We start from the raw sequence: 24,644 nt of genomic DNA on the forward strand, positions 1-24,644 counted from the left end.
GAGTTTTAAATAACTAGGCTTGGAGGGGATGGAGCCAAACTGAGAGTGAATCTGAGAGCAGGCAATGCAGGCCTTGGCGTAGTCTTCAGAGGAAGGAGAAGCAAGGCTACAGAGCCTAAAGAACTGAGAGGAGGTAGACTGCGAAAGTCTCAGAGACAAGGGGAGAATTTAAGAGGAATTGGACTGTACAGGAGACTGGCAACGCCAAATACAGAATAAGAAGAGTGTGTTCTGAGGATGGTAAAGGTGGTGCAATAGAGCCAAGGAGGTACTGTGCCAAGCAATGAGAGCTAAGTGCTGCTGTGAGGACCATTGGGGAGGACATCTACCCGTGTGGAAACATCACAGACACATGCACAGCTTGGCTGTCAAACAGATATAAAATCCAGGAGTGAGTGATAGCAGACAGAGAAATAAATGTGGGGACCAATGGTGCCCAAATGCATTCATATGAGAGCCAACAAGATCAACTATACTCATAGGATAAGATGCAAAGCAAAGTCCCAGAGAAGATCAGGGAGTTTAAAAAAAGATGGAGAAGAAATGTCTTGCTGTAAAACAGCAAGGGAAGAGGAAAGCAAGGAAATTAGTGGTCAAAACCCAAGAGCAGCTTGTTTCCCTGGGGATCAAGTGTCAGGGATTGGTATCCAGAGTTCATTTTCATTTTTTTTCTGGACAACATTCCCCACCTGTCTTGCAAATGACAGCTTTTATTTAATTTTTTAGGGTTTCACAGGACTGGGAGTTGAACCCAGAGACTTGCATATATAGAAACAAGCGCTGTACCACCAAGCTGCATTTCCAGCTCCAGTTCTTGCTTTTAGTTTTGGGACAGGATATTAACCTGTGGCTCAAGCCGACCTTGAGTTTGTGGTCCTTCTGCCCCAGCTTGTGGAGAAGCTGAGACTACAGGTCTGCGTTACCAGATATGGGCGAGTGAGATCCTCTAATGGATAAAGGTCTCCACTCGATGGAGGAGACGGTGTCACCAATGACAGGGATGGCTATGAGCCATATAGCATACTGGAGCCACAGGACAGAGTGTGCATGGGGAGAAGTGACCCACCCACTTACCCACCAAGTCATCCAAGATGGCTACCTAAGCAGCAAATTAAACCTCTGATGTTGGATGATTAACCATGAAGGTTGGGGTTTTAGCCAGGAGTCCTCTTTGGTTCATGCTGTCAATTCTGCATTGAAAAATGATTCCATGACAGTGTGAGGGCAGCTGCTAGGACCACCTGCAAGGGACAGAAGTATAAAATGGAAAGCTGGGAAGACACAGAGCATAAACTCCAAACCAATTGGGAAACTTTAAAAAATTTTTTTTAATTAATTTATTCTTGTTACGTCTCAATGGTTATCCCATCCCTTGTATCCTCCCATTCTTCCCTCCCTCCCATTTTCCCCTTATTCCCCTCCCCTATGGCTGTTCCTGAAGGGGATTTCCTCCCCCTGTATATGCTCATAGGGTATCAAGTCTCTTCTTGGTAACCTGCTATCCTTCCTCTTAGTGCCACCAGGTCTCCCCCTCCAGGGGACATGGTCAAATATGAGGCACCAGAGCAGAAAACTGGGAATACGGCTTCCACAAGACCCAGCTATTCCTCTCCTTAGAATATACCCAGAAGATGCTCCAGCACACAATGAGAAAATTTGCTCAACCATGTTCATAGCAGCCTTATTCATAATAGCCAGAACATGGAAACAGCCTAAGTGTCCCTCAGTAGAAGAATGGAAAAAGAAACTGTGGTACATATACACTATGGAATACTACTCAGCTATTAAAAACAAGGAATTCCCAAAATTTGTGGACAAATGGATTGAGCTAGAAATGATCATAATGAGTGAGTTAATCCAGAAGCAGAAAGACCCAATTGGGAAACTTAAGCGTGAGGGGATAGCAGTGAGAACATTGGAGCAGGGTGGTCAGGAGAGGAGACAAAGACAGCACAAAGAGAACGCAGATCTATAGAGCAAGAATGACTAGAGGAGGCTGGAGAAACAGGAAAGGGAAAATTTCCCTCTTGTTTCTCTGGTTCTTTTTCAGAGCAAAAGAAAATGGCTTCAGAATATCATACCGTGAACAAGAGAAATGTGTATCTGTATTGGAATTGAGTCCAGAAAAAGTTAAACAAGGCATTCAAGAAATAACTGTTAAGGAACACACTCTTAAGAAATGAGGAAAGGGAATCCAATATGAATATACACACTTAGAAATTTCTAGAACCTCGAAGACAATCAAATAGGCATCTGGGTTGTGTGCTGAATGAATATGGAGATGGCTATTTGCCGGTAGGGATGGGAGGGCAGCACTTAGGGATATCAGGCTGGGAGACTGAAGAAATGGGTGTCATGGGACAAACTGTCATGGAAGAGACCTAACTGGACTCATATATCACCAGAGGAGGTCAGTCCATCACTGAGGAAATGGGGCTTCAGTGTCTGTCTCGTTGGGGGGGGGGCCCTGTCAAGGGGGGTATCATGCTACTCCAGGAATAGCACCAAGATTCTGAATTCTTTGTCTTTCCTTGTTCTTTGCCCATGGATAACATTTTTTGTATTGTTCACTCTGTGACGTATCTTCTGAGGCTGTCTTGGTCTTTCCTAGTGCACGGGGTCATATAGGACTGAGGGACTGTGGGTGTGGGCTAGTTGTTGAAATTGAAGCAACTAGTAACTACTGTAGTGTTTTCATTGAGATGGAAGATGTGGGATGGAGAGCCCATTCTTAGAAACCCCGAGAGTAGATAGGAGTATTAGCTGTGGGTTCTGGGAAACCTGGGGGCTGCAGGGGCTATGGTCCCAAGTGGTACTAACCGAATGATCTTCAGGCTGAGTGAAAGAGGTGACTTGACAGTTGCTCTTGTGGCTTATGTTCCAAGTCAAGGCACTGCATGACAGCCTTCCAGAGATTTTACATGATCTTATGCTCATAAACATTTCTTTTTAAACAGGGCTTCCAAAACTGCGTGAGATATAAGGATACAGCCTTTGTATCTAATGTAGTTTGCTTATAGTGGTCTAGCAGAAGCCTAAGGTTAATGGACAGTTCTGCATAGCCCAGTGAAGAAGTCCAGGCATGACAGATCCATCAACCGATGAGAAAGGCTCGGTGACAGCCATGTTGTATCCAAGCAAATGATATCACTGTTCCCCAGGAGAGAAGGAGGCAACATGTGGACATGTCTTCCAGGCAGAGTGACTAAAACCAGATGCAACTATTTAGCCAGGCTGGCTTTCCTCACCATGGGCCACTTTCTTCCTCTATGTAAGCAGCTTTGCAAGCATAGGATGGATGGAAGTACAGCATGTGAAAGAGAGAGAAGTAGCTGGAAAAAAAAGAGTAGGAACTTAAGTTGGCTGTGACATCATCCAGTCTAAGTGCCAGATGGTAAGTTAAGAGCACAATATACGTTCCTGTATGTATGTGAACTTCCATTTAACTTGTTGAGTCTTTTCCTCCCTGTTTTTTTCCCCCTCTGTGATTTGTGATTTAAACCCATATGGGTAAATCTCTGTGACAGAATAGAATTAAAGAGGAAGTGTTTAATTCGGACGCAGCTATGTGGGTTTCCCTTCCGCGGGGATCTATTTGAGCAAGAGCTTAGTCACTTCTTGCTCACAAACTGCCACCTACATCGATTTCCACTTTTGCACAATTGATTTTTGCTACTATTCCCATTTGTGCATTTGATTTTGGACAGATATCATATGATGAGTGTCTGAGAATCATCTCTTAGAGGTCAAGGGACCTCATGAAGAAAGACACTCTTTGTCAATACAAATATCACCAAGTAAATTCACAGATTTATGGAGGGGAGCGCTTCCGAGACAAGTTTAACCTCAGCCTTTTCTCTGCTACCTAACTTGACATCAAGTGATATGGAAAGAAAACACTTGAAGAGCTGCGACTGAGAGACTGGAGACAGAAGCCTTGTCTTGGAGATTTGTTTGTTTATTTGTTTTTAGAATCTTGCCCAAGTCTTCTCAGTTTTCTAGTCATTCCTTGGAGAAGAATTTTCTAGCATAGTAGAATGTTTAATAAACTCTTGGTGATCAAGTTCCTTGATGAAAACAATAGCTTCCCATCAAGGAGTTTAATGGATTTTTATAGAGGATTTACTGCTCTTCCATCACCATATTAGATACTTGCTAACACAGTGAAGGGGTATTAAAGTAGCCCTCACTCTCCTTGCTGCAAAGCTGATAATTTAAAAAAATTTAAATTTTGACCTTGCTGTGAATTCCTTTGACTGTTATCTCAATACAGTATTCTAATTCACGCAGGGGCCCAGAGGATGATTGTGAAGGAATGTTAAATGTGCACCCATAAGTCCCGTTTCCACAACTGGGGCAGCTGGGTCATGTGTGCATAGTGCTCAGAAGACTCCACTGGGCCACGCTACTCTGTCACCCACAGTGACTTGGCCACTGAAGGCAATCTGCAGCATTCCTTTGCCTATCCATAATTACTTATTGATTTCTTGTTTCGTCTGTGCAATAGTGGCAATGACCAATGAAGCGAATACAACATCAGGCAGAAATGGGGATCTGTGTTAGAAAGGCTGGGAAGGGCATGGGCATACTCCTTCCAAAGTGTCTTATTCACTTGATGAATGAATGATGCAACCCCGAGTCTATCCTCCTAGAGGATAAAGGAAAGCACATCTAAAATTAGTTATGTTTTGTTTCCCATATCAAAATGTCCACGGAGAATCCAGTATCACTGCTATGGCCAAACGTGATGCCGCTTAGTTTCTAGCATAGGTGGTTCAGCCTTCTTAGAGACAAGAACTTGAGGTATGAGACATCCGTGTTTCACATGGAGGAGAGGCAATCCTAAAACGAATCCCCACCTGCCAGAAATATTAGTGGGGAGATAATTAATTTCTAATTCCTCTAATTGTCCATAAGAATTGGATTATGATGTTTTATCCATTTTTGGTTTGCTACTGGCATTTATGAAAGAGTGAGTTAATTCTCCTAGGGGACACGGAGAAGTCTTTTCTCTGGGGCACTTTTGAATTTCTTAGCATAATGTTAAATGCCTGATGAATCATCTGTTACCCAGCCACAGGGACTGACCTGTCTCTTCCACAGTTATCGCGCAGACAGGGCTTGTGCTAAGGACAGAGAAAGAGCACAGGTGTTCACTTTTCCATCCTACTTGCCTTCTCCCCTCGGAAGTATTTTCATTTTGGTGTGAAGCTTCTTGCCCCTACCATCTGCTTTCTGAGAGCATGATTGTCATTTCAGAAGACAGAGCAAGGCTGATTGTACCTCAACATCCAAAACTGAACTGTAAATACATCAATTATCTGGAGAAGGGGACTGTGTCATCATCCATGATGACAAGGATGATTCAGGTGATAGTGTCGCTGTCTTCAAAACCTGCCAAGGGCAGCTTAGAGTTCCCAAGAGGCCTTGGTTGAGTAGACTGGTGCTATTATAGAAGTCCCAATAATACTCCACGACCAGATCATGGGTGTTGAGTGAAATCTGGGGAATGATAAGCTTGTCTGATGAGCTGAGCTGGTGTGTTCTCCAAAAATGAGGAAGGAAGCATACATAGAAAGATACATGGGGACCGCAGGGAAGATGCCAGCTAATAATATTAGCCCAGGTGCCAACACAATCAGGTTGATCCACCTGAGTTGAACCACTCAGACACACTGGTTACAATTTTCTAAGAGGCCATTTTTGTCACAACATGAGAGAAAATATGGAATTTTCCTGATTAAAACCAACATAGTGCTCTACTCTAACTGAAGAAGACTTTAACTCAAAGCCCATGCATTGGCCGGAGAGACAGCTCAGTGGGAGGAAGGCCTGTTGCATAAGCATGAGGATGAGGTGAATTCCAGTCCCAGCACACATGCAAATGTCTGGGCGTAGCTGTGCATGTGGCTGGAACTGCAGTTCTACAGAAGGTGGCGGCAGGAGGTTTCCAGGGGCTTGCTGGACATCAACATAGCTCCAGGTTCAACTAGAGACTGTCTCAAAGGACCAAGGCTAGGCAGGGATAGGATACTCAGCATCTTCCTCTAGTCTCTGCACACACACACACACACACGCACGCACGCACGCACACACACACACACACACACTATGCATATACACCACATGTGCTCATGCATGTGAGCACACACACACACACCATGTATACACACTATGCATACTTGTGTGCACATGCACACACATAAATATACCACACACACACACCATGCATACACACCATATATGCTCATGCACACACACACACACACACACACAGAGACATCATGCATATACACCACATGTGCTCATGCATGTGAGCACACACACACACCATGTATACACACTATTCATACTTGTGTGCACATGCACACACACATAAATACACCACACACCATATATGCTCATGCACACACACACAACATAAAACACACACACACACACACACACACACACACACACACACACACACACACACACACACAAAGTCTTGTTCAACTCCAATTCCAGAGTCCACAGGTAGGACATGGAAAGCTTTCAGGCCAGTGAAAACCTGTAGCGCACTACAGTGATATAGCCATTTCATCATTCATTTGTCCAAGCCCATAGAATATACACAGTAGCAAACCCTCAGTGGGGCTCCAGCTGATTATGTGTTTATCAACTGAATCAAATGTACCGAAGTGATAGCACATGTTGACAATGGGGAGAGCTGTCCATGTATCAAGTAGGGGTCATATGAGAAGTGTGTATTCCCTCTTAGTTTTTGTATGAACTTAAAACCACCCTAAGAAACACAAAGATGTAAACTGTAATAGGGAACAGCAAACTAAAATAACAAAAAACTCAGAGTCCAAATGATTAACAAGCTTACTCTTTAAGCAACTGCTGTGTAAATAATTCTCTGGAAGCAGAATGGGCTGCGTGAAATTTAAAGTCAATGCCTGTTACCCAGTCTGTGTTCAGGAAGGCCTGCTAAAGTGGTCCTGAACACAATGGCTCATGAAGACCCATAAAACAGTGATCTGCACTGGCTGGGGATGAGATAAGCCTCAATTTTCTATGCCATTAAACTGTAGGCTGTATCTTCACAGACACTGGTGTCTGTAAGAGGAAATTTTAAATTTGGCACAGAGAGTAATCAAAGTAGTTGAGATAAACTAAGAACTGTGACTTTTTTTTATTAAAAAAAGAAGTTAAAAAGCATCTCCATTACTTTTGCTGGTGACACAGCGTTGGTTTCTTTCACTGATTGCAGTCTTATCTCTCATGCATTCAGATGAAGTCTCTTTCCAGAGGCATTTATATATCTGGGAATTTCTTTATTTAGTGCTTCTCATTAGGGTATATATTAACTGTTCCAGGGTCAGACGCCAACGTGGTTTCAATGTTTATGGAGGGACGGATGACTTGCAGTGTAAATAAGTTACTGGTGCAAAAACTCTCCCATAACAGATATCTGAGCCAGGAACGGAAACCGTTTGCATCAGAAGCATAACTAATTGTGCAGCCATCAAATGGTGTAGTGCCAGTGTGGTGGAATATGCTTAGCCATGGGTTTATAATACTGAAAAGTCATTCGAAGTGTGAATTAAAAATAACTTATTCAAACTCATCATACTTCTAAACTATTTCACATTACTAAGCAGTGTTCAGAGTTTGGACTAAGGAGAGATCAGACATTTTATATTCAAGCGAGAGAATATCAAAACTAAGGGGGAATGAAGGCTGAGAAGAGCCATGGGCCAGAATCCATCTTTAATGGAAGGTCTGAGAGTGGTCAGATATGGCTGCAGGAGGCGGGATGAGCTAGAGAGAGGCCCAGGTTGGTCTTGGAAGGACTCACGAGCCATGTCAGGACTCTGTCCTGAGAACCATGGTGGGGCGTGAACTCAGAGAGGAATGAATCACACTAACCCTTTAGAACGTTTATTCCTGCAGCTCTCTGGACAGCAGACTGGCAAAGGCCAAGTCTAAAGGTGAAAAGCCCGCATAAGAGCTCAGCCCAGTCATCCAGCATCCAGACACCAGTTTAATCTGACCTCGAATGTAAACATGAGGTGGGTAGAGGCTGGGGTCTCTAGCTCTACAGCAGAGCCAGGAATGGCGTCTGGGCACCGACGTAGAGATGAGTGCGAGTCTGTGCTAACAGTGAAGGGGGTGCAGGGAGAACGAGCAGACTGTTTGGGATCTGATCTCAATGTGGTACTGAAGAACAGTTTTTAAAACAGGGGGTGTCGATGGCTAGGGCTAGGGAGCTAGATGGAGGGTAATAGCCACATTTGCCTAACTGCACCCAACCTAGCGGGAAGAGTTCGGTCTACTCAGGGGAAATATGTACACCAGGCAAAACGGTCCCAGGCATCACGAGCTCAGCACATCAAAGTGTAAGGAATGAACAGGAAGATGAGCTTCTCAAGGATGGACAAGGCACGATGGAGAGCCAGAGGCAAGGTGGAAGGCTGGAGTGTAATGGCAGCCATGGGGAGACTGCTTTTGCTCATTTGTTCCACAACATTTCCAAACTGGAGGCATATGGGGCCAAAGTGGGGACACTTGTGTGGAGGAGGGCAGAGACAGGCTTTGCTGGAGCTCATATCATATTCTGCCTTAGCTTTCACTCTGACCTTCGGAGTAATAGGGGTCTTCAGTATACCCAACCCACTTGGCACTGACACACCCCGGAAATACCCACCCACAAATCTCATGGCAGTTCGCTTCTCAAATTCATGTCACAAAATTCTGAGCCCATGACTTTCTTGACTAAGGCTCCATATGTACGGTTCTTCCTGCTGGGCTCCATTACAAAGGTGGAGTTGCTTAGGGAAAGACTGTGGGTAAAGGACACTGTCTGGGCATCTCCAGACAGCAGAAAGCAGCAGAGGAGCATGGGGGGCAGGGGAGGGACAGTGAGAATGGCGATAGGAATGATTTTTGGTAGTAATCATGACAGAATGAAATCTTTAGCCCCAATCCCCCAGCAGCCTGTGGAGAGGAGGACAACAGGGACAGATGGCATGATAATCGTTTCCCCATCAGCGACTTCTGTGGGTAAATTACTTTTGTGTATACAAAGCGTCTTGATGATTACTCTCCCTTTGACCACCGGCAAGCCCAGACAGGCAGGGGTTATGGCTTTTATGTCACCCATGGAAACATAAAAGTTGGAGAGGGTCTGAAGGACACATGCCTGTGGTCTCCATCAAAGGCTGACAAGGATGGAGGTTGAGGAAGGTTCCCAAATCTGATAGAAGGATGGCTTTGGGTAATGACCTCCAGGGTTCTGCGACCATTGCCCAGATACCCAGAAAGAAGATTCTGCTGGTAAAACACAAACTGTGGTAGAGTATTGGACAAGGCTAGCTAATACTCTGGCAACCGCCAGGAAAGGGAAAAAGGAATACAAACAGTCTACTATATCTCTGTGTTGGTGTGAAGTTTGGTGCATCTTGGGTCTGCCAACGTTCTTGGCAAGTGACCTACCTGAAGTCACAATGCCAGGAAATGATTGGTTTGTGCCTTTGACCTTGGGCCATTTGCTTCCCTTTCTATTTCTTCAAGTACTACGACAAGGCTTACGGGCATGAATCTAGCAGACATTCTGTGTCCGGCATCAGGGAAGCCTAGCGTCCACTTGTCTCCCCTGTCTCACAGAAACCTGGAGCCCATATTCATTCAGGAAGGCTACATCACACAGGACATGTGAAAGGACTTGCATGCCCATGGCCACCAATTTCACCAGTGGTAAAGGCTCCGTCTATCCTGATGTATTAGAACTCAGATTGTCTGGCCACCTGGGCATGATCTCCTGGTGACCTGAAGACAGATAGCTCTTCTGTTGCAGAGATGAGAAATTGGACTTGCTTCATGTGGCTTGGAGACAGCAGTTGCAGATAAAGAGATGCGTGTGGAGTTTGGGTTAATCGCAGCTACAGTGACTTGGAATAACACCCTTCACTAGGTCAGGCTTACCACCGACACTAGGAGCATCTGAACAATAGAAATTCTGCTATAGCCTTTCTAACGTGGTCATGGCCAATCACTTTTTCAGGCCACCCTGGTGGCTGAGTTCTAGCTCACTGGGTAGAGCTAGAACTCTTTCCCCTTTCCACACGCCACTCATCCTAATACTCTGCAAACATGGGCAAACATACATACTTCGTTTTGTCAGTCAGGGGGCTTATTTTCATCCCTAAGTTTCTACAAAGCCAAGTACTGCTGATTCCAGCACTCTTGCAAACTCCCTTCCTTTCTTTTGTGAACCATCCACTAGTCATTTAAGGATGAGAAGGGATTTTACAGTTCTGTGTAAGGCTCGCTAAACATGAGGGCTGTTTGAAAAAGGTGACACATTAAGCAATGCTCCCGTGATAACCTCTGCTTATTTTCCCTGAAGTGGGTAATACAGATGAACTCCACTCACATTGAAGGCTCAAACACCATGAATGTGTTTTGGGCACCAAATACATCACAATTAAACAACAGTTTTGCTTTTGTTTTTGTTTTTGTTTTTGTTCAGAACCCACATAGCCAAAGTATTCTAGCTGATTAAATGCATCTCTGAATAATACCGCTAATGATATGCATGTCTGGCCTCTGGGCCTGGCTGGGCTAAACAGAAGCTGGTGATGGATGAGGCCAAACTGGGTCTCAGATACCCCAATTTCCATCTCCCAATCATCTTCTCCCTCCTAGAATGCTCCTACCTCAAACTCTTAATTATACAAATGTTAAACATTCTTTAAGATTTAGCTGGATAATTTCCTCCCTTTGATCCATGCTTTAGCACTTAAAGTACATAATTCAGAAAGTAACAGAGTTGCCAACAGTCCCTCCTTCCCTTCACACTCACCCACAGCCGTGGCCTCTGTGTCTTAAGTTTTCTTCGGAGCCCTTCATTTACTGATCTCTAATAGATTCTAATAAGTAGATTTGAAGTAAGAATAATTAAAAGATATGGATCAGACAGCTTTTCCACGGGATGTAAGTTGGCAGGGAAGACCAGAAAAGAAACCGGCCTCCTTGCCAATTAAAGACAATCGAAGAGGAAAAGTGGCTTTGAAAGGGAAAGTGATTAGGAAAGCTCAGCCCTGTTATCAAGAGAGTGCATGACACCAGGCTCAGAGGTGCCTGTTTCATTTCACAACTGTATAATTTGGAAATGGTTAAGAACAGCTCTTTCTCAACATTTTTTTTTATCATGGGCCAACTAAAAACATCACATTGACTTGTCCAGCCCCTTTCTTCCATGAGCTCATATGAAACACATTTAAACCATATCAGCTCTTGAGTTTCTAGCTCCATTAAATTCCTGTCAACACATTCTTCTTTCTAGGAAAATAGAAAGATAATTACATTTTTTGAACCCTACTACCAACAAAGAAAAACAAAAAAAATCCCCTCAATGAAAAGCTCATACACCCATTCAGTAAGTAGCTCGGCAGTTTCTCAGAGCTGCTTTCCCTGGTGCACGCAGAATGAGCAGGAGCCGAGGGGCAGAAGTGCAGGACGTGAGTGCAGGTCCTGTGTGAGGCAGCGTCTACTGGAGCTTCTGCTGCCACTGGCTTGGAATTACCTCTCTGTCTGTCTAGCGGAGGAGCCTTCACTGGTAGAGATTTCTATTGGCTTCTGGAGGAGCCCAAAAAGGAGTAAGCAAAGACCATGGACGTCAGAATTTCATGCCAAACAGAAAGAACCCCAAACATGTGATCATCTTAAAATGGAAAATATTTAAAGATGTTTATCACCAATCTGGGATATTCTTCTAACTCATAATTTTATGATCCCTGTTTCCAATTAACCATACCATATCCAGAAGCACAGAAAAGCTTGGAAAGAGAAATGCATAAATTAAAATTTATAAACTAAAGTGCAAAGCACTGAGTGCTTAAAGGAAGAAGAAGGGTCCTTGGGGAAATCTAAAAATAGACTGAAACATAGGAGAGACAGTATTAAATATTTTACTTTCCCCATAGGCTTAGAGAAAGACAAAATGTGCCTCTGGCAAGATGTCTCTCATGTCTTAGGATGTGAGGCACTGGGTGTGACCTCACATCCCTGCCCTAGAAGCTTGCTGGATGCAGGCGCTGGTGGCAGAGATGCACACAGGGAAGTTGGCTCTCTCAGCACCAGGCTCTATGGTAGGTGGAGCCATCTACTTTTCCCAGCCCTGCTTTTTATTTCGGAACCCAGCCGGGTGCTCTCTCCTCTCTCACACCCCTCTCTGTCTCTGTCTCTGTCTCTGTCTCTGTCTCTGTCTCTGTCTCTGTCTCTGTCTCTGTCTCTGTCTCTCCTCTCGTCTCTGTCTCTGTCTCTGTCTCTGTCTCTGTCTCTGTCTCTTCTCTCTCTCTCTCTCTCTCTCTCTCTCTCTCTCTCTCTCTCTCTCTCTCTCTCTCTCTCTCCCCCTGCCCTCTCTGTGTGTGTGTGCATTTATGATGTTCCTCATCTCTGCTTATTAATGAGATTTAAATTCTTCATAGTGTTTGACTAGGAATAGCAAAAACAAAAACAAAAACAAACAGTCCTGGAAAATATTATTAAGAATGCCCACCTGGAACCCTGCTCCCAAGAAAATTAGAAAATGTAAGCATCTTTTCTTGGATGGATCTCAGACGTGGGGTACAAAGCCATATCTCTTGAAGTGGGACTTTTCAGGTTTTAGTTTTAGAACACGTTGAGAGCACAGATACTTCTAAATGCACACTATGAATTCCTGCTCACTGTGTGAGCGTACAGCAGGAACACCAAGCCTCCTGTGATCCAAGCAGGGCAGGGAGACCTTCATCTCTATTCTCTGGGCAGCCATGTGCTAAGGTCTTCAGGGCCCAGGAACACAGAGCAACTACCACATCTTGCAGGTGATTTTTATTCAGCTGCCATATTTTTGACTTCCTCGATTGTTCTTGAGCTATTTTTTTTCCTGTGTACTCTCTGCAATTATTCAAATGTGTTTGTGCTTTTAGAATTAATGTTTTTTCAAAATCCCTAAATTTATGATCTTTTGGTCTATACTGGAATACACGAGCTCTGGAGAAAAGTACTTTATTTTTCTTTAAAGTGAATTAGTATTATTCTCAATATTGTATCATGAATTTCAAGACAGCTAAAGGAGAAATCTTGAATTTTTTTCACTATGAAAAGAGACACACGCTTAAGAGAGTGGATGAGGTAAATATCTTGAGTGCCTCAATAACCAATGGATACATGGTAGTGAGCCAGCATGCTGTACTCTATAAAATTTGTATGTATTATGTGTTACTCTGAAATGAAAGAAGAGGATGGAGAGCTGTCTCAGTGGTCCAGCTCACTCCGTACTCTTCAAAGATTTCCCCATGTGGTGGCTCACAATCTCTGTAATTGTAGGTACTGGGGAGCTGATGTCTTTTGTTCTCTGCGGTCCCCTGCCTGCACACGGCTCGCATAACACACGCATGGCACACACACAAGCATGCAAAATAGACAGATGAGTAAGTAAGGGAATATTTTAAGATAAAAAGAAATCACAGGGCCAACCAGATAGCTCAGCAGGCCACGGTGCTTCCCATGCGGGTTGGGAGATTGGCGCTCAGTTCTTGGAACTTACAGAAAGGTAGGAGGAGAGAAACCACGTCTCAGGTTGTTCTCTGATTGTCACAAGTACACCGTGGTATATGTACCCATAAACAACACCACACAGTAGCAGTAAGAATGACGACGGTGATGATGATGATAATAAATACAAGTTTTGAAAATGTATAGGCTCTTAGGGAATCTAAAAGGATGATTTGGTGTGTACAGTTCCATGAGTTTGGATCTTATTAGTCAAGCGGGCTCACATCTTGGTATCCTGGTATACAGATAGGAACTTTCTCCTCATCATCTCCCCCCCCCCCCACCCCGCCCTGATTCTCTTGTTTCAGCTGCCAAGGCTTTCAGACAAACATCCCCTCTATCTGGGATGCTTCTCCTCCTCCTCCTCCTCCTCCTCCTCCTTCTTCTTCTTTTTAAGATTTATTTATTTGTTATGTATACAGTGCTCTGCCTGCATGTATACCTGCAGGCCAGAAGAGGGCATTAGATCACATTCTAGATGGTTGTGAGGCACCATGTGGTTGCTGGGATTTGAACTCAGGACCTCTGAGAGAGCAGTCAGTGCTCTTCACCTCTGAGCCATCTCTCCAGCCCGGGTTAGCTTCTTCTTATGGTCAGATTTGGCATCTCTAGGCCTAACATCTGTGAGCCCAGGAGCCTCCAGTAAGGAAAAGCAATCTTACCTTCTTGTACAGACTCCTCAGGTCTCGGTACTGCCACATGCTGTTTAAGACCTGAGATGCAGCCTTGACCACCTTTGGAGAGTGCCTGGATAAGGAAAAGACAGGAAACGCAGATGACGGTGGCATCTTGGTTTGCAACCTCACTGTCTTCTCAGGAAACATTAAAATCCTCCCCTGCCCTCTTCTCCCCCCCCCCTTCAGTAAAGCATTGCTTCACCTATCCTCATTCTCCTCCTCAGCAACACGCCTGGGAAGGTGACAGGCAGGAAGGCACTAGAGTTTGGCGAAGAATTTCCAAAAAGCAAACACAAGAACTGTGACGCTTAGGGAGGAAGCAGAGATAGTCTCTAATTACAAAATGGAGGAGAAGTTTGGAGGGAAAAGTGATTTCAGTAGCACTGGCTGAATCTAGGAAGTTTTTACAGCTGTGTTGTGCCGCACCAGCGCATGCGTAAGTGCAGCTTTGGGGCTGGCACACTGACCTGTGGTAGCACAAACAATTTCTCCTTGTTGCCTGTAGATGCTACGCACCACAGTCTTTCACTGAACACACACACACACACACACACACACACACACACACATACACACACACACACACACACACCTAACAATGCCCATGAACAAGAATCTATGAAGCCATATGTACTCTTCAAGTCCTTTGGATCAAGACCACAGAACTTATAATCATTGTTTACTGACAATTTTCTTAGGTTGCCTTTGCAATTGCTATGAAGACACAACTCCTACCTTTTGGCTCAGTGCCAATATGCATGTCAAAACAGAGACTAGGTCAATATAGCCATACGGATTCACTCCCACCAGATTCTTGGAAAGTCACTCTGACTAGAGATTGCTTGGAGAAGCTACTAACTAATTGTAGATACCTAGTTCTAACAGACTGGGTTTTTTGTTTAAACCACCAACTGCCTAATTCTAGTGGCCACCAATATGGTCTACCTTAAAGGCCATTTCAATAAATTAATTTTTAAAAAGGCCATTTAATTCTTTTAAAAGATAGTTTTGGGGGGCATATGGTTCTTGACCCGAGTTACTCAATTAACTGTCACTCTAGCAGGAAAAATGTGGTTGCATTTCTGTACTTACAACACTATATTGTTGGGGTCCGTGCAGGAGGAAGAGCAAAAACAGCTCTTCAACTCATGGAATATGGCCCACCAGTTAGCATGCTCATGGTGGGTGTGACCTATGTGTCCTGAGGACTTCAAGCTGTTATGGAGCATAGCTCTGCTTGTTACCTTTGTGGTCCTTATAATCCTCCTAATATATGAACTGTATGAGTACTGTAAGGGGGCTTTCAGTCTCTCGATGGGCAGTATCATTGGCGCATGCAATAACAATGCTTGATCTCTTTCAGGCATTGCTGTGCTGGAGCAGATTAATGATCCAACCACCATCCTTGAAAGAACCTACAGATGTACATGTTAACAATGACCACTACCCTTAGAGAGAATTTGGAAAAATAGATTGCTTAGCAAGTTTAGGTAATGATGTTTTTGCTAGAGGCTCTGACGTAGAAAAACTTAGAGAAAAATAGATTGCTTAGTATGGTTAGGTAAAGATGTTTTTGCTAGTGGTTCTGATGCAGAAAATCTTGAGGAACAATTTGAAGTTTAGAAAAAGTCCACTCTTAACAGTAAAGCTAGGGACTTCTTGCTGTCGGTGAGCAAAGACAATGCCTCAATTAGCAATAGCTGATGTGACTCTCTCACTGAAGCTGGATGCCAAAGTGACTAATTTCTTATATTTATTTTTGCCCTCGGCTTCCTGATATTATTTAATAAAAAATACTAATGAGTAGATGAGCATCTTTAGGATTTAAAGTAGAAATGGCTGATTGTTTTTATATAGAAGTTTAGATTTGTGATTCTTTTAAGATTTTTATAAGATTACTTTTAAAGATAATTGACTCGTTCTTCATAACTGCAGATTGTAGCCTGCTAGTAAAAAGAAGCTGAGAAATTACCATGCTTGCTTATTTTCTGTTACTATATAGCAAGTTGCTTAGTTACGAATGTATGTAGGTTCTTGGAAATAACTTGCTTTTCATCTTTGTTTCTCACTCATAATCGTAAAACACTTGATCATGTGCAGGTACTGAGGAAGATGTTTTCTTACATACGCTTGTTGTAATCATTCACTTAAAGAAAATAGAGTGTAACCACAATGTGATTTTTGTACTGCTGGAAAGATCTTGCTGGGATATATAAGTTGTGGGCGGAATAATGAGGTTGTTGGAATCTTTTTCCATCCACAAAGATGTGCATATGTTTTTATGTATGTGTATTATGTTGTTGGAACTCAGTTTTTGGAGTTTGTTCCATCCACCAAAGTATATATGCATATATACAATAGCTGGTTAGGTTGGAACTTGCTCTTTGGAATTTGTTTCATCTATGAAGATGTGTGTGTGTGTGTGTGTGTGTGTGTGTGTGTGTGTGTGTGTGTGTCTGTATATTTGTGTGTATATGAATGTGTAAAGTAAGAGAAAGTTGGAAGAAGAAGCTTGTTGAAACCAACCTGCTGGAGTGTGTCTTGCTCCATCATCAAGTATAATGTGTGTGTGTGTGTGTGTGTCTGTGTGTGTGTCTGTGTGTGTGTGTTTCTTTTCTCTCTTTCCCTTTCTTTTTTAGATGCTTGCCACCATCAGTGGAAGCCACTCCTAGAAGACATCAGCCCTAGTCCACGCTTGCCGAAGCTATTGCTAGTAACAATCAGTTCCAGCCTGGAAGATTGCCCTCAGAGAAAGTCTGCAGGGCCACCAGCCAGCCTCGGGACCCACAGCCCGCCTCAGCTTTCCCAGTCCATGTCACAGCTGGACTTTGGCACATATGCCACATGATATCAAAGCAGAACTTCGATGTTCTGGGGACTGAACTTCTAGCCTTCGATACTGTATGGAGACAAAACAAGAAGTAGAAGGGCTGATCTGGGCCGTGGGCTTCAGTTGTGGGCCTACGTGCTCTACGTGACTCCGGTGTTGGGCAGGAGGCCTCCTAGGCAATGAGTAGTCCAGACGCTGACTCGTACGGATGATGGATCCACTGGAAACAATCTCAGAAAGGAGACGAAAGGTTTACCTGACTCTTATGCCCTTTCTCTTCCGTCTTCCTAAAGAGTCAGATGATCAGGACTCCTAAAGACAGTGTCTTCTAATCATGGCAGGGATGCTGTACCCCCAGATCTCAACAATACCACTTCCTACGCTAAATCTGCACGGTGAAAACATGAGGTGACAAGTCAGTGTGCATGGGGGCAGAAATCTCATAAGGTCCTACCCCTACATAAAGAGCTATAGGCAATTAATGGCTGCTGAGAGAGGGAGAATCAGTTTTGTGTTGCAAGATAGTTGATCCCATTGTGATCCCTGAGATTGTGAACCATGAAAATCTGTCTTTTGTTTAGAGTGGTCGAGCCCTAACACTCCTGTTTAATCCAAGAACTTTTGGTTTATTGTAAACAGGTGATTAAGGGGTGGTTCTGCCCTAGCACACACCTTCAGTCCAAGAGCTCTCTGTGCACAGGGTTTAATAAAGTTAACCCAAGGTCAAGAGATGGAGCAAGAAACCAGCTGACAGGAATTAAAGTGTAGGAGGGACTTTGAGTTGAGGGGTATTTAAGACAGTGTGTAGAAGTAGAAGCAGCTCTTTAGCTTTCAGCTCTTTGGCTCTTAGCTCTTGAGCTCCTCCACTCCTTAGTCTTTGGCTTTTTGGTCTTTGAGCTGACAAGCCTTTGGCCTTGGGTTTTTTTGGCCTTTTCCTCCTGGGCTGTCAGCTGAGCTAGTGAGCCTTTTGGGCCTTTTCCATCAGGATGTGAGCTGAGTAGGAAGGTCAGCTGGGTGCTTTTTCCTCTGCCTTTCTGAGTTAACAGGTTTTCAACCTAGCATCTAGCTCCTGAGTCTTTATTATAAAATAGAACAGTAGGGATTTTCTTTTTCTTTTCTTTTCTTTTTTGTTTTTTGAGACAGGGTCTCTCTGTGTTAGCCTTGACTGTGCCGGAGGAGCTTTGTAGATTAGGCTGGCTTCGAACTCACAGCGATCCACCTGCCTCTGCCGCCTAAGTGCTGTCATTAAAGGTGTGAGCCACCATGTCCGGCGGGATTTTCATTTAAAACAACAGTTTTGTTCAGGAACAAGCCCCGTGGTATAAGTTATCCAACACCATGTGGTCAGTCCCAAACACATGCACATAATAGCAACAATAAATTGTCTCATCAGATTACACACACCCACACACACACCACACACCACACACATCTCTCTCTCTCTCTCTCTCTCTCTCTCTCTCTCTCTCTCTCTCTCTCTCTCTCATGCAACAATAAAAATTATAGGAGTCTTGAGAGATCATGAATTTGAGAGGGAGTTGGGGCATGAGGAGTTGGAAGGAGGAGAGGGAAGGTGGAATTGCTCTACAGAGCTCACCTGAAATTGTCAAAATATTAAATAAAAATACACATTTGAAACACAATGGCCTTTGAAATTCAAAGGAAGCAGATGGTGGATGAGCTGGGGTAGGCTGGGATTTGAGAGCTAAAATAAATGAACATTTTGTGGACAGGCATTTTGTAATGAAATAATTGGATGTCAGGACATTGTGCATAGTGTGGCTGCTGCTTTTCTGGGTCTTCATGCTTGTCATTTATGTGATATACGATTAAAGCGTCTTCATCCATTTACTGAAGAGCAGAAGTGATGGTTACTTCTGAGAAATAATCTAACTTTGGCTGTGTTATAACAAAAAAAGAAAAATGAGGTCCTATAAATTACCATTTTCTCCATAATAGCTTAGCTATGATAAGGTAATATTTACTTTATTTCACTAAAATGGATGGATTGTTAATTATTCCATAATTTATGATAATATCATGTTGCTCCTATAGTTTAAAATTCTTGTGACTTAGAGAAATTTAGACCTTTTCATGGATACAGATTAGAGGCCCTCTAACCTTACAATCAAGGTTAAAGAAAGACTAAACGCTCTTGTTGACTTTTACCCCTGCTATGTGGATATTTGTCTCTGGAAATAGCCAGACAACCCTGAAGGAACATTATTAGAATTCAAGTAATGATAGTGGGCTGACACATTTAGCATGGAAAATTTCTCTGACACTGTAATCATTTTTTTTTTGTTTCAACTTCTTGCTTAGTTACAAAATAGAAACTGTGAATGCATATTGAAAAGCAGGTTAGCCTCTCTATCGAGTTATAATAACATGTGAAGGTCAAAGGAATGCTGTCCTCTTCTTAGTCTTTATTTTTATTTTTGATCCTTCCACTAGACTCACGTCATTGAAATATCTACTTGAAAGCTGTATCTACTGGCAGAGGTACTAGAGCAATTGAGTGCCCTTAAGTGCTTATAAACTGAGCCATAGTACACACAGTTATCTATTGACAAGCAACAGTTCAGTTTCCTAATGGCGTCTCTGCTTTGTGATAAGATGCAATGGCACATTCAACACTGTTTTCTATACTCTGTTGAAATCATGAAAATGTGCATTTGAAACGGACGGACACGATAATGTCTGCCATGTGTGTTTAAAAATGATGCGGAAAATAGTTAAGTCATCAGACTTCAAAACAGTGCGTATCAGCTCCTATAAGTGTTGATAACAATTACAGTGCTTTGATCTTCATGGGAGCTGTCAGATCAGGAGTGGCTGAGGATGTCTGATGGTGTAATTCCTCACTGCTGAACCACTCAGCTGCACAAGAGTAGCATCCCGGAGCATCAGTTGCCTTGAGTGTCTTTGCAATGCCACAGGATGTGGTTCCCACACACGCTGGCACCTTACTCGTTTGCTTTGTTCTTATCACTTCATAGGTAGGCGTGTATATACTTAGAAAGTAAAATAAGGACCACACGTAGGCATATTTGTGTTTGTTTTATGTTTTTCTTTGTTTGATTTGTCATATTTGTTCTCATGATGTTTCATAAATAAAAATCAGACTTGGACTGAGTTTAGTTCTAAAAGCCAAGCTCTTAAGAGCAATTTGGTGTGGACATATTTGTGACAATTTGGTAAGTTAAGTGGAATGAACTGGCATTACTGCCATGTTATTGATTCCCCCAGTTCAAAAATCTATTCCTGAAAATGTTTTCTGTCTTCATAAAACACACCTAAAGGTTCACGTGAATATTAATGCTTGCCTTCATCACAGGACTGGGTGAGCAACAAATGAGTTTCACGCTGAGACTCAGAGCCATTCCCCTGATCTAGTTTTATTTCAAAAGCAGTGAAAAGCAATGGCAAAGCAGAATGTTGGTAGGAAATGAGAAGTTACAGACACCTTGTTTTGATCCTCCAATTAGTCAGTGTGTTCATACGCAAAAGACACAAAGCACACGGAAAACTGGTAGGACCGACAAAGTGAGAACTGCAGGGCAAAGAGACCCGATTCCGTTCAATTTAACACCTGTTACTGAAGTCATAACTCCAGGTTGTTGACAAGGAAAAAAAAAAGATAAAGGAAGAATCAGATGAAAGGAGTGACTGTCCATGGAGAAATGCTCAGTCTAAAATGTTTAGAGGTCACTCCTAAGATCATCTACAGATGAAAAAGAAAAAAGGGGAGGGGGAAAGCAGCTGTGCATTTACAACAACCAAGTCTGGACCACACCCTGCAGGGCAATTTTCTGGGTTACCAATGAGGAGTTGCATTACGTCATAGGTTATTTCTCCAAAAAAAGACTTTTAAAATAGTTTTCTTTGGCCATAAGACTGACCAAGGCATCTTTTCTCCTCAAGGCCCACCAAGTGTCATTTACTGTTGTGAGATATTAAGACACCTGAAAAGACTGGATAGATGCCCAGCCACCTACCCCCAGATTTCTTGTCTTTAAATTTAGAAAATGTCTCATAAATACAGGCAAATTGGGTGCTCCTGTCAACTGTGGTTTGACTCTGCTGTTAAGTGTATATGCTTAAAAAAAAAAACAATGACAACAACAATATATCGGGCTCACAACACTCAGGGGAAGAAGTAGGCGCTTCTCTTTCTTGAGACCCACAGTCTGCTGAAGCTGTAAGAAGGAGAAAGCTGGGCAGCTTCCTGGCTGCGAACGATAGTGTTTTATTCTCCTCTAGACAGAGCAACACAAGTTGTATGTAATTCAAGTTCCAAATCTACGTTGTACAATAGCCTGACTCCAGCGGGCTTTACTCCTCGATGCAAGCACTATTCAAGTCTAATGCCGTATTGCGGGGCGAACCTATTTAAGGGCCTCAGGATATTTAAATGCCTCCCCTGAAAGTTTTATAACACACTGCCAATAACCTGAGTTAAATGAAATAATGAGATAGAATTTCCAGAGAGTCTCAAAGAGCATTCCTCACCATCTTCAACAACAAAAGAAAAATTAATTATTTAGTGTTTAGATGCAAAGGAATGGGAGGCGGGGAACGAAAAGGCAAGAAGTAGGTGGGCCCTTGATAATAAAAAGTTTACCCATTTAATCTTCTTTGATTACTCCAAGGGATTAAATTGTCCAAAAGACAAAATTTAATTAAGGGTAGTGATAGTTTCTGTAACAGTTGATGTGTTTGCTTATACACTAACACCCTGGCTGATGAAAGTTGGTTTTGTTTTGCTTTGTTTTTAAGCTGCATATGGTAAGGTACCCTTGATGCTTAAATCACAGGGAACATGGTCACCTATGGAAGAGATGCAGTGCCTTGGACACCAAGTCCCAAGACTTGTTTCTTTTTTTTGCTTCCTTTGGCTGAAAGCCCTACATCAGCATTTTCCTCCTTCCTGGGGAATTTCTACTTTTTTTTTTTTTTTTGAGTTTATAGTCACTGATTCCAGGAAGGGTATCATAACAGGCCTGCCTTCAGTTGTAGGTTGGAGAATAAGAACACAATAACTGGGGGCGCTGGAGAGATGGCTCTGTGGTTAAGAGCGCCACCTCCTGCTCTTCCAGAGGTCCTGAGTTCAATTCCCAGCAACCACATGGTGGCTCACAACCACCTATAATGTAATCTGATATTCTCTTCTGCAGATAAAGCACTCATATGCAATACATAAAATAAATAAATCTTTTTTTTCAAAAAGAACATAATAACTTGTTAAATGAAATAGCCTGCCCAGAACCCCACAGTGAGTAAAGCAGGAGACTAGATTCAATTTTAGTTCTTTCTGACTCCAAGGAAAGGATGCTGAGTGAAGACTCCTATGTGATGACTTCCAACACAGAACCAAAGAATGTGAACCCACTGACACACAGTGGCTGACACCCGCAGATGAGGTTCAGCTGCTGCAGGGAGACAACGTCATGTGTCCAGGCTAAGCTGGCTGGCTGCCCTGTGCAGAAGGAACTCAGATTGCTGGCTGGGACACGAAGACTACTTGAGTCTTAGGCAATGCCAACCTTACCAGTGAAAAGACAGTGTCACCCCTAGCGCGTCCCCGCTCCCACAACATATTCCAATGTCGCCCTCTGACTTACTTATCTCCTTTGCTTTTGGAGATGCCGACCAACTTCTCGATGCCGCCAGCATCCCGTAAGGCCTTGGCATTCTCCATGTTCTTGGTAATCACTTCATGCAGGGTACAGCACACGGCCGTCACCGTGTCATCTGACATGGCCTTGCTCCCTGCATTGTTGCTGTTGTTCCCACCAGGAAGCCGGTGGACCAGGTCTCGCATGGCATATTTGCCTTTAGGAAAGAAAAGAAAAGAAAAAAGGGAAAAGTTTAGGGAAGGTCAAGGTGGAAGACGATGGACAATGGAGAGATAGGAGCGGAGGAGGAAAAGAGGGTGCAAGGAGACACTGGAAGCTGGGCGTGTTGGCGCACCCCTCTAATCCCAGCACTCAGGAGGCAGAAGCAGGTGGATTCCTGTGAGTTCGAGGTCAGCCTGGTCTACAAAGGGAGTCCAGGTCAGCCAAGGCTACACAGAGGAAACCCTGTCTTAAAAAGCCACACACACACACACACACACACACACACACACACACACACACACACTACACAATGACACCAGATGTTCTCGGCAGGGTGATTTCAAAATACACACATAGCAGAAAGAGTAAGGTTGTCCACCAATGGCTCCTGGGTCCAGGACACCTTACCATCACACTGTGTATACTCAAATCTACAGATGCCCAGGTACCGCATAGAGGATCACATGTGCTCCCTCCTTCATACTTTTAATTATTTCTCAATTACTTCTCTTAGCCAATCCAATATAAATGCTGTGCAAAGGCAGGTGATGCCATATTTATTAAAAGGAAAAAATCTGCATGAATATTAATCAAATAATTTTTTACTTGCCCTTGGCTGAGTGTTGGCTGAGAAACACAGTACAGAGAATCAACTATTCTGGCTCACAGCAAAGGCCGAGAGTCTGGTACTCCACGCATCTAAGTTTGATTCTCCTTAGGAGTAACTGTGTGTGGCTCCAAACTTCAATGTTCTGAGTACTTAAAGCAAGAACAATAATGATACCCAACATACATTATTTTAAAGATTAAATGAGTAAACACTTGGAAAGCATTTATTCTGCGGTTAACACAGAGCATGGCCTTAACAGATGTCATGTTGGTATCCATGTCGACTTTGGTTGGGATCTGTATAACTGCAGCACTTGGATCACAGCAGTGGGGGTGACCTTGACCAGTCACCTTGTGAGATGTCCTGCGCACTGTGGTAACCTTGTCTCTCCAGTGAGCGTTTATTGCACGGTTCTGTAACACAGCATTTACTAATCTGGCATGCTTTTCTTTGTGTGAGAAATAAAGTAACACCCGATGGTGTTTCCTTAATTCACTTTATCATTACTGATCTTGCCTCTCCCAATGATAAAGGTGCTTACAGGGACAGATTTATGGAGTGCTTTTAGACTACAAAGCACTTTAGACATTACCAACAGCCCAGCAAGACAATTAATGTATCCCACCCGCAGCTTCCAATTCTGTTCCTTTAATTTACTTTTGGAAGTAAACAAGAGCCTGCAGCAACACTGGCTGTCCCTAAAATTCGGGATACTGGAATTGGCAGATATTCCAAGGTAGGTCCCTTACATACCTCCCATCCCCTGACTAGACATATGTAGCCAGTTCCTAATAGTTACATGATATAATTACCTGTAGCACACCGCTAAATGACTGATAAGATGTCTAGTGTTTGGCAATGCAGGGCAGGAGAAAGAATCTCATGAGAACAGGCAGTATCTTAGCACCAGGCAGTGATAAATAAAACAGAGGGCTCTGTAATATGATATTTTGATATCTGCTCTTATCCTTATTTTAGTGGCTTATTTTAGTTTGGGCAGAAAATGCTGATGTTTAAATTACGGAAATAGAAGAGTGTCTGCATTCACTTGATGACAGCAGAGGAAGCATCCTCTGACAGAAGTGCTTTGACTCAAAAAA

General features: G+C 43.2%; 1 protein-coding gene across 5 annotated transcripts in view; it reads right to left on the reverse strand.

The window, feature by feature from the left end:
- CTNND2 (catenin delta 2) overlaps window positions 1–24,644 on the reverse strand; it is an 836,853-nt gene that overhangs the window by 30,010 nt on the left and 782,199 nt on the right. For all 5 annotated transcript variants that reach the window (XM_084781517.1, XM_084781518.1, XM_084781516.1 and 2 more), the window contains 2 exons: window positions 22,719–22,929; window positions 14,250–14,334 (listed from right to left, as the gene is read on the reverse strand). In XM_084781517.1, coding sequence (XP_084637643.1) covers window positions 14,250–14,334; window positions 22,719–22,929 — 296 coding nt within the window. The remainder of the gene's footprint in view (window positions 1–14,249; window positions 14,335–22,718; window positions 22,930–24,644) is intronic.

This window comes from Acomys minous, assembly GCF_964271855.1.
Source record: "Acomys minous genome assembly, chromosome: 5".
Taxonomy (NCBI): Eukaryota; Metazoa; Chordata; class Mammalia; order Rodentia; family Muridae; genus Acomys; species Acomys minous.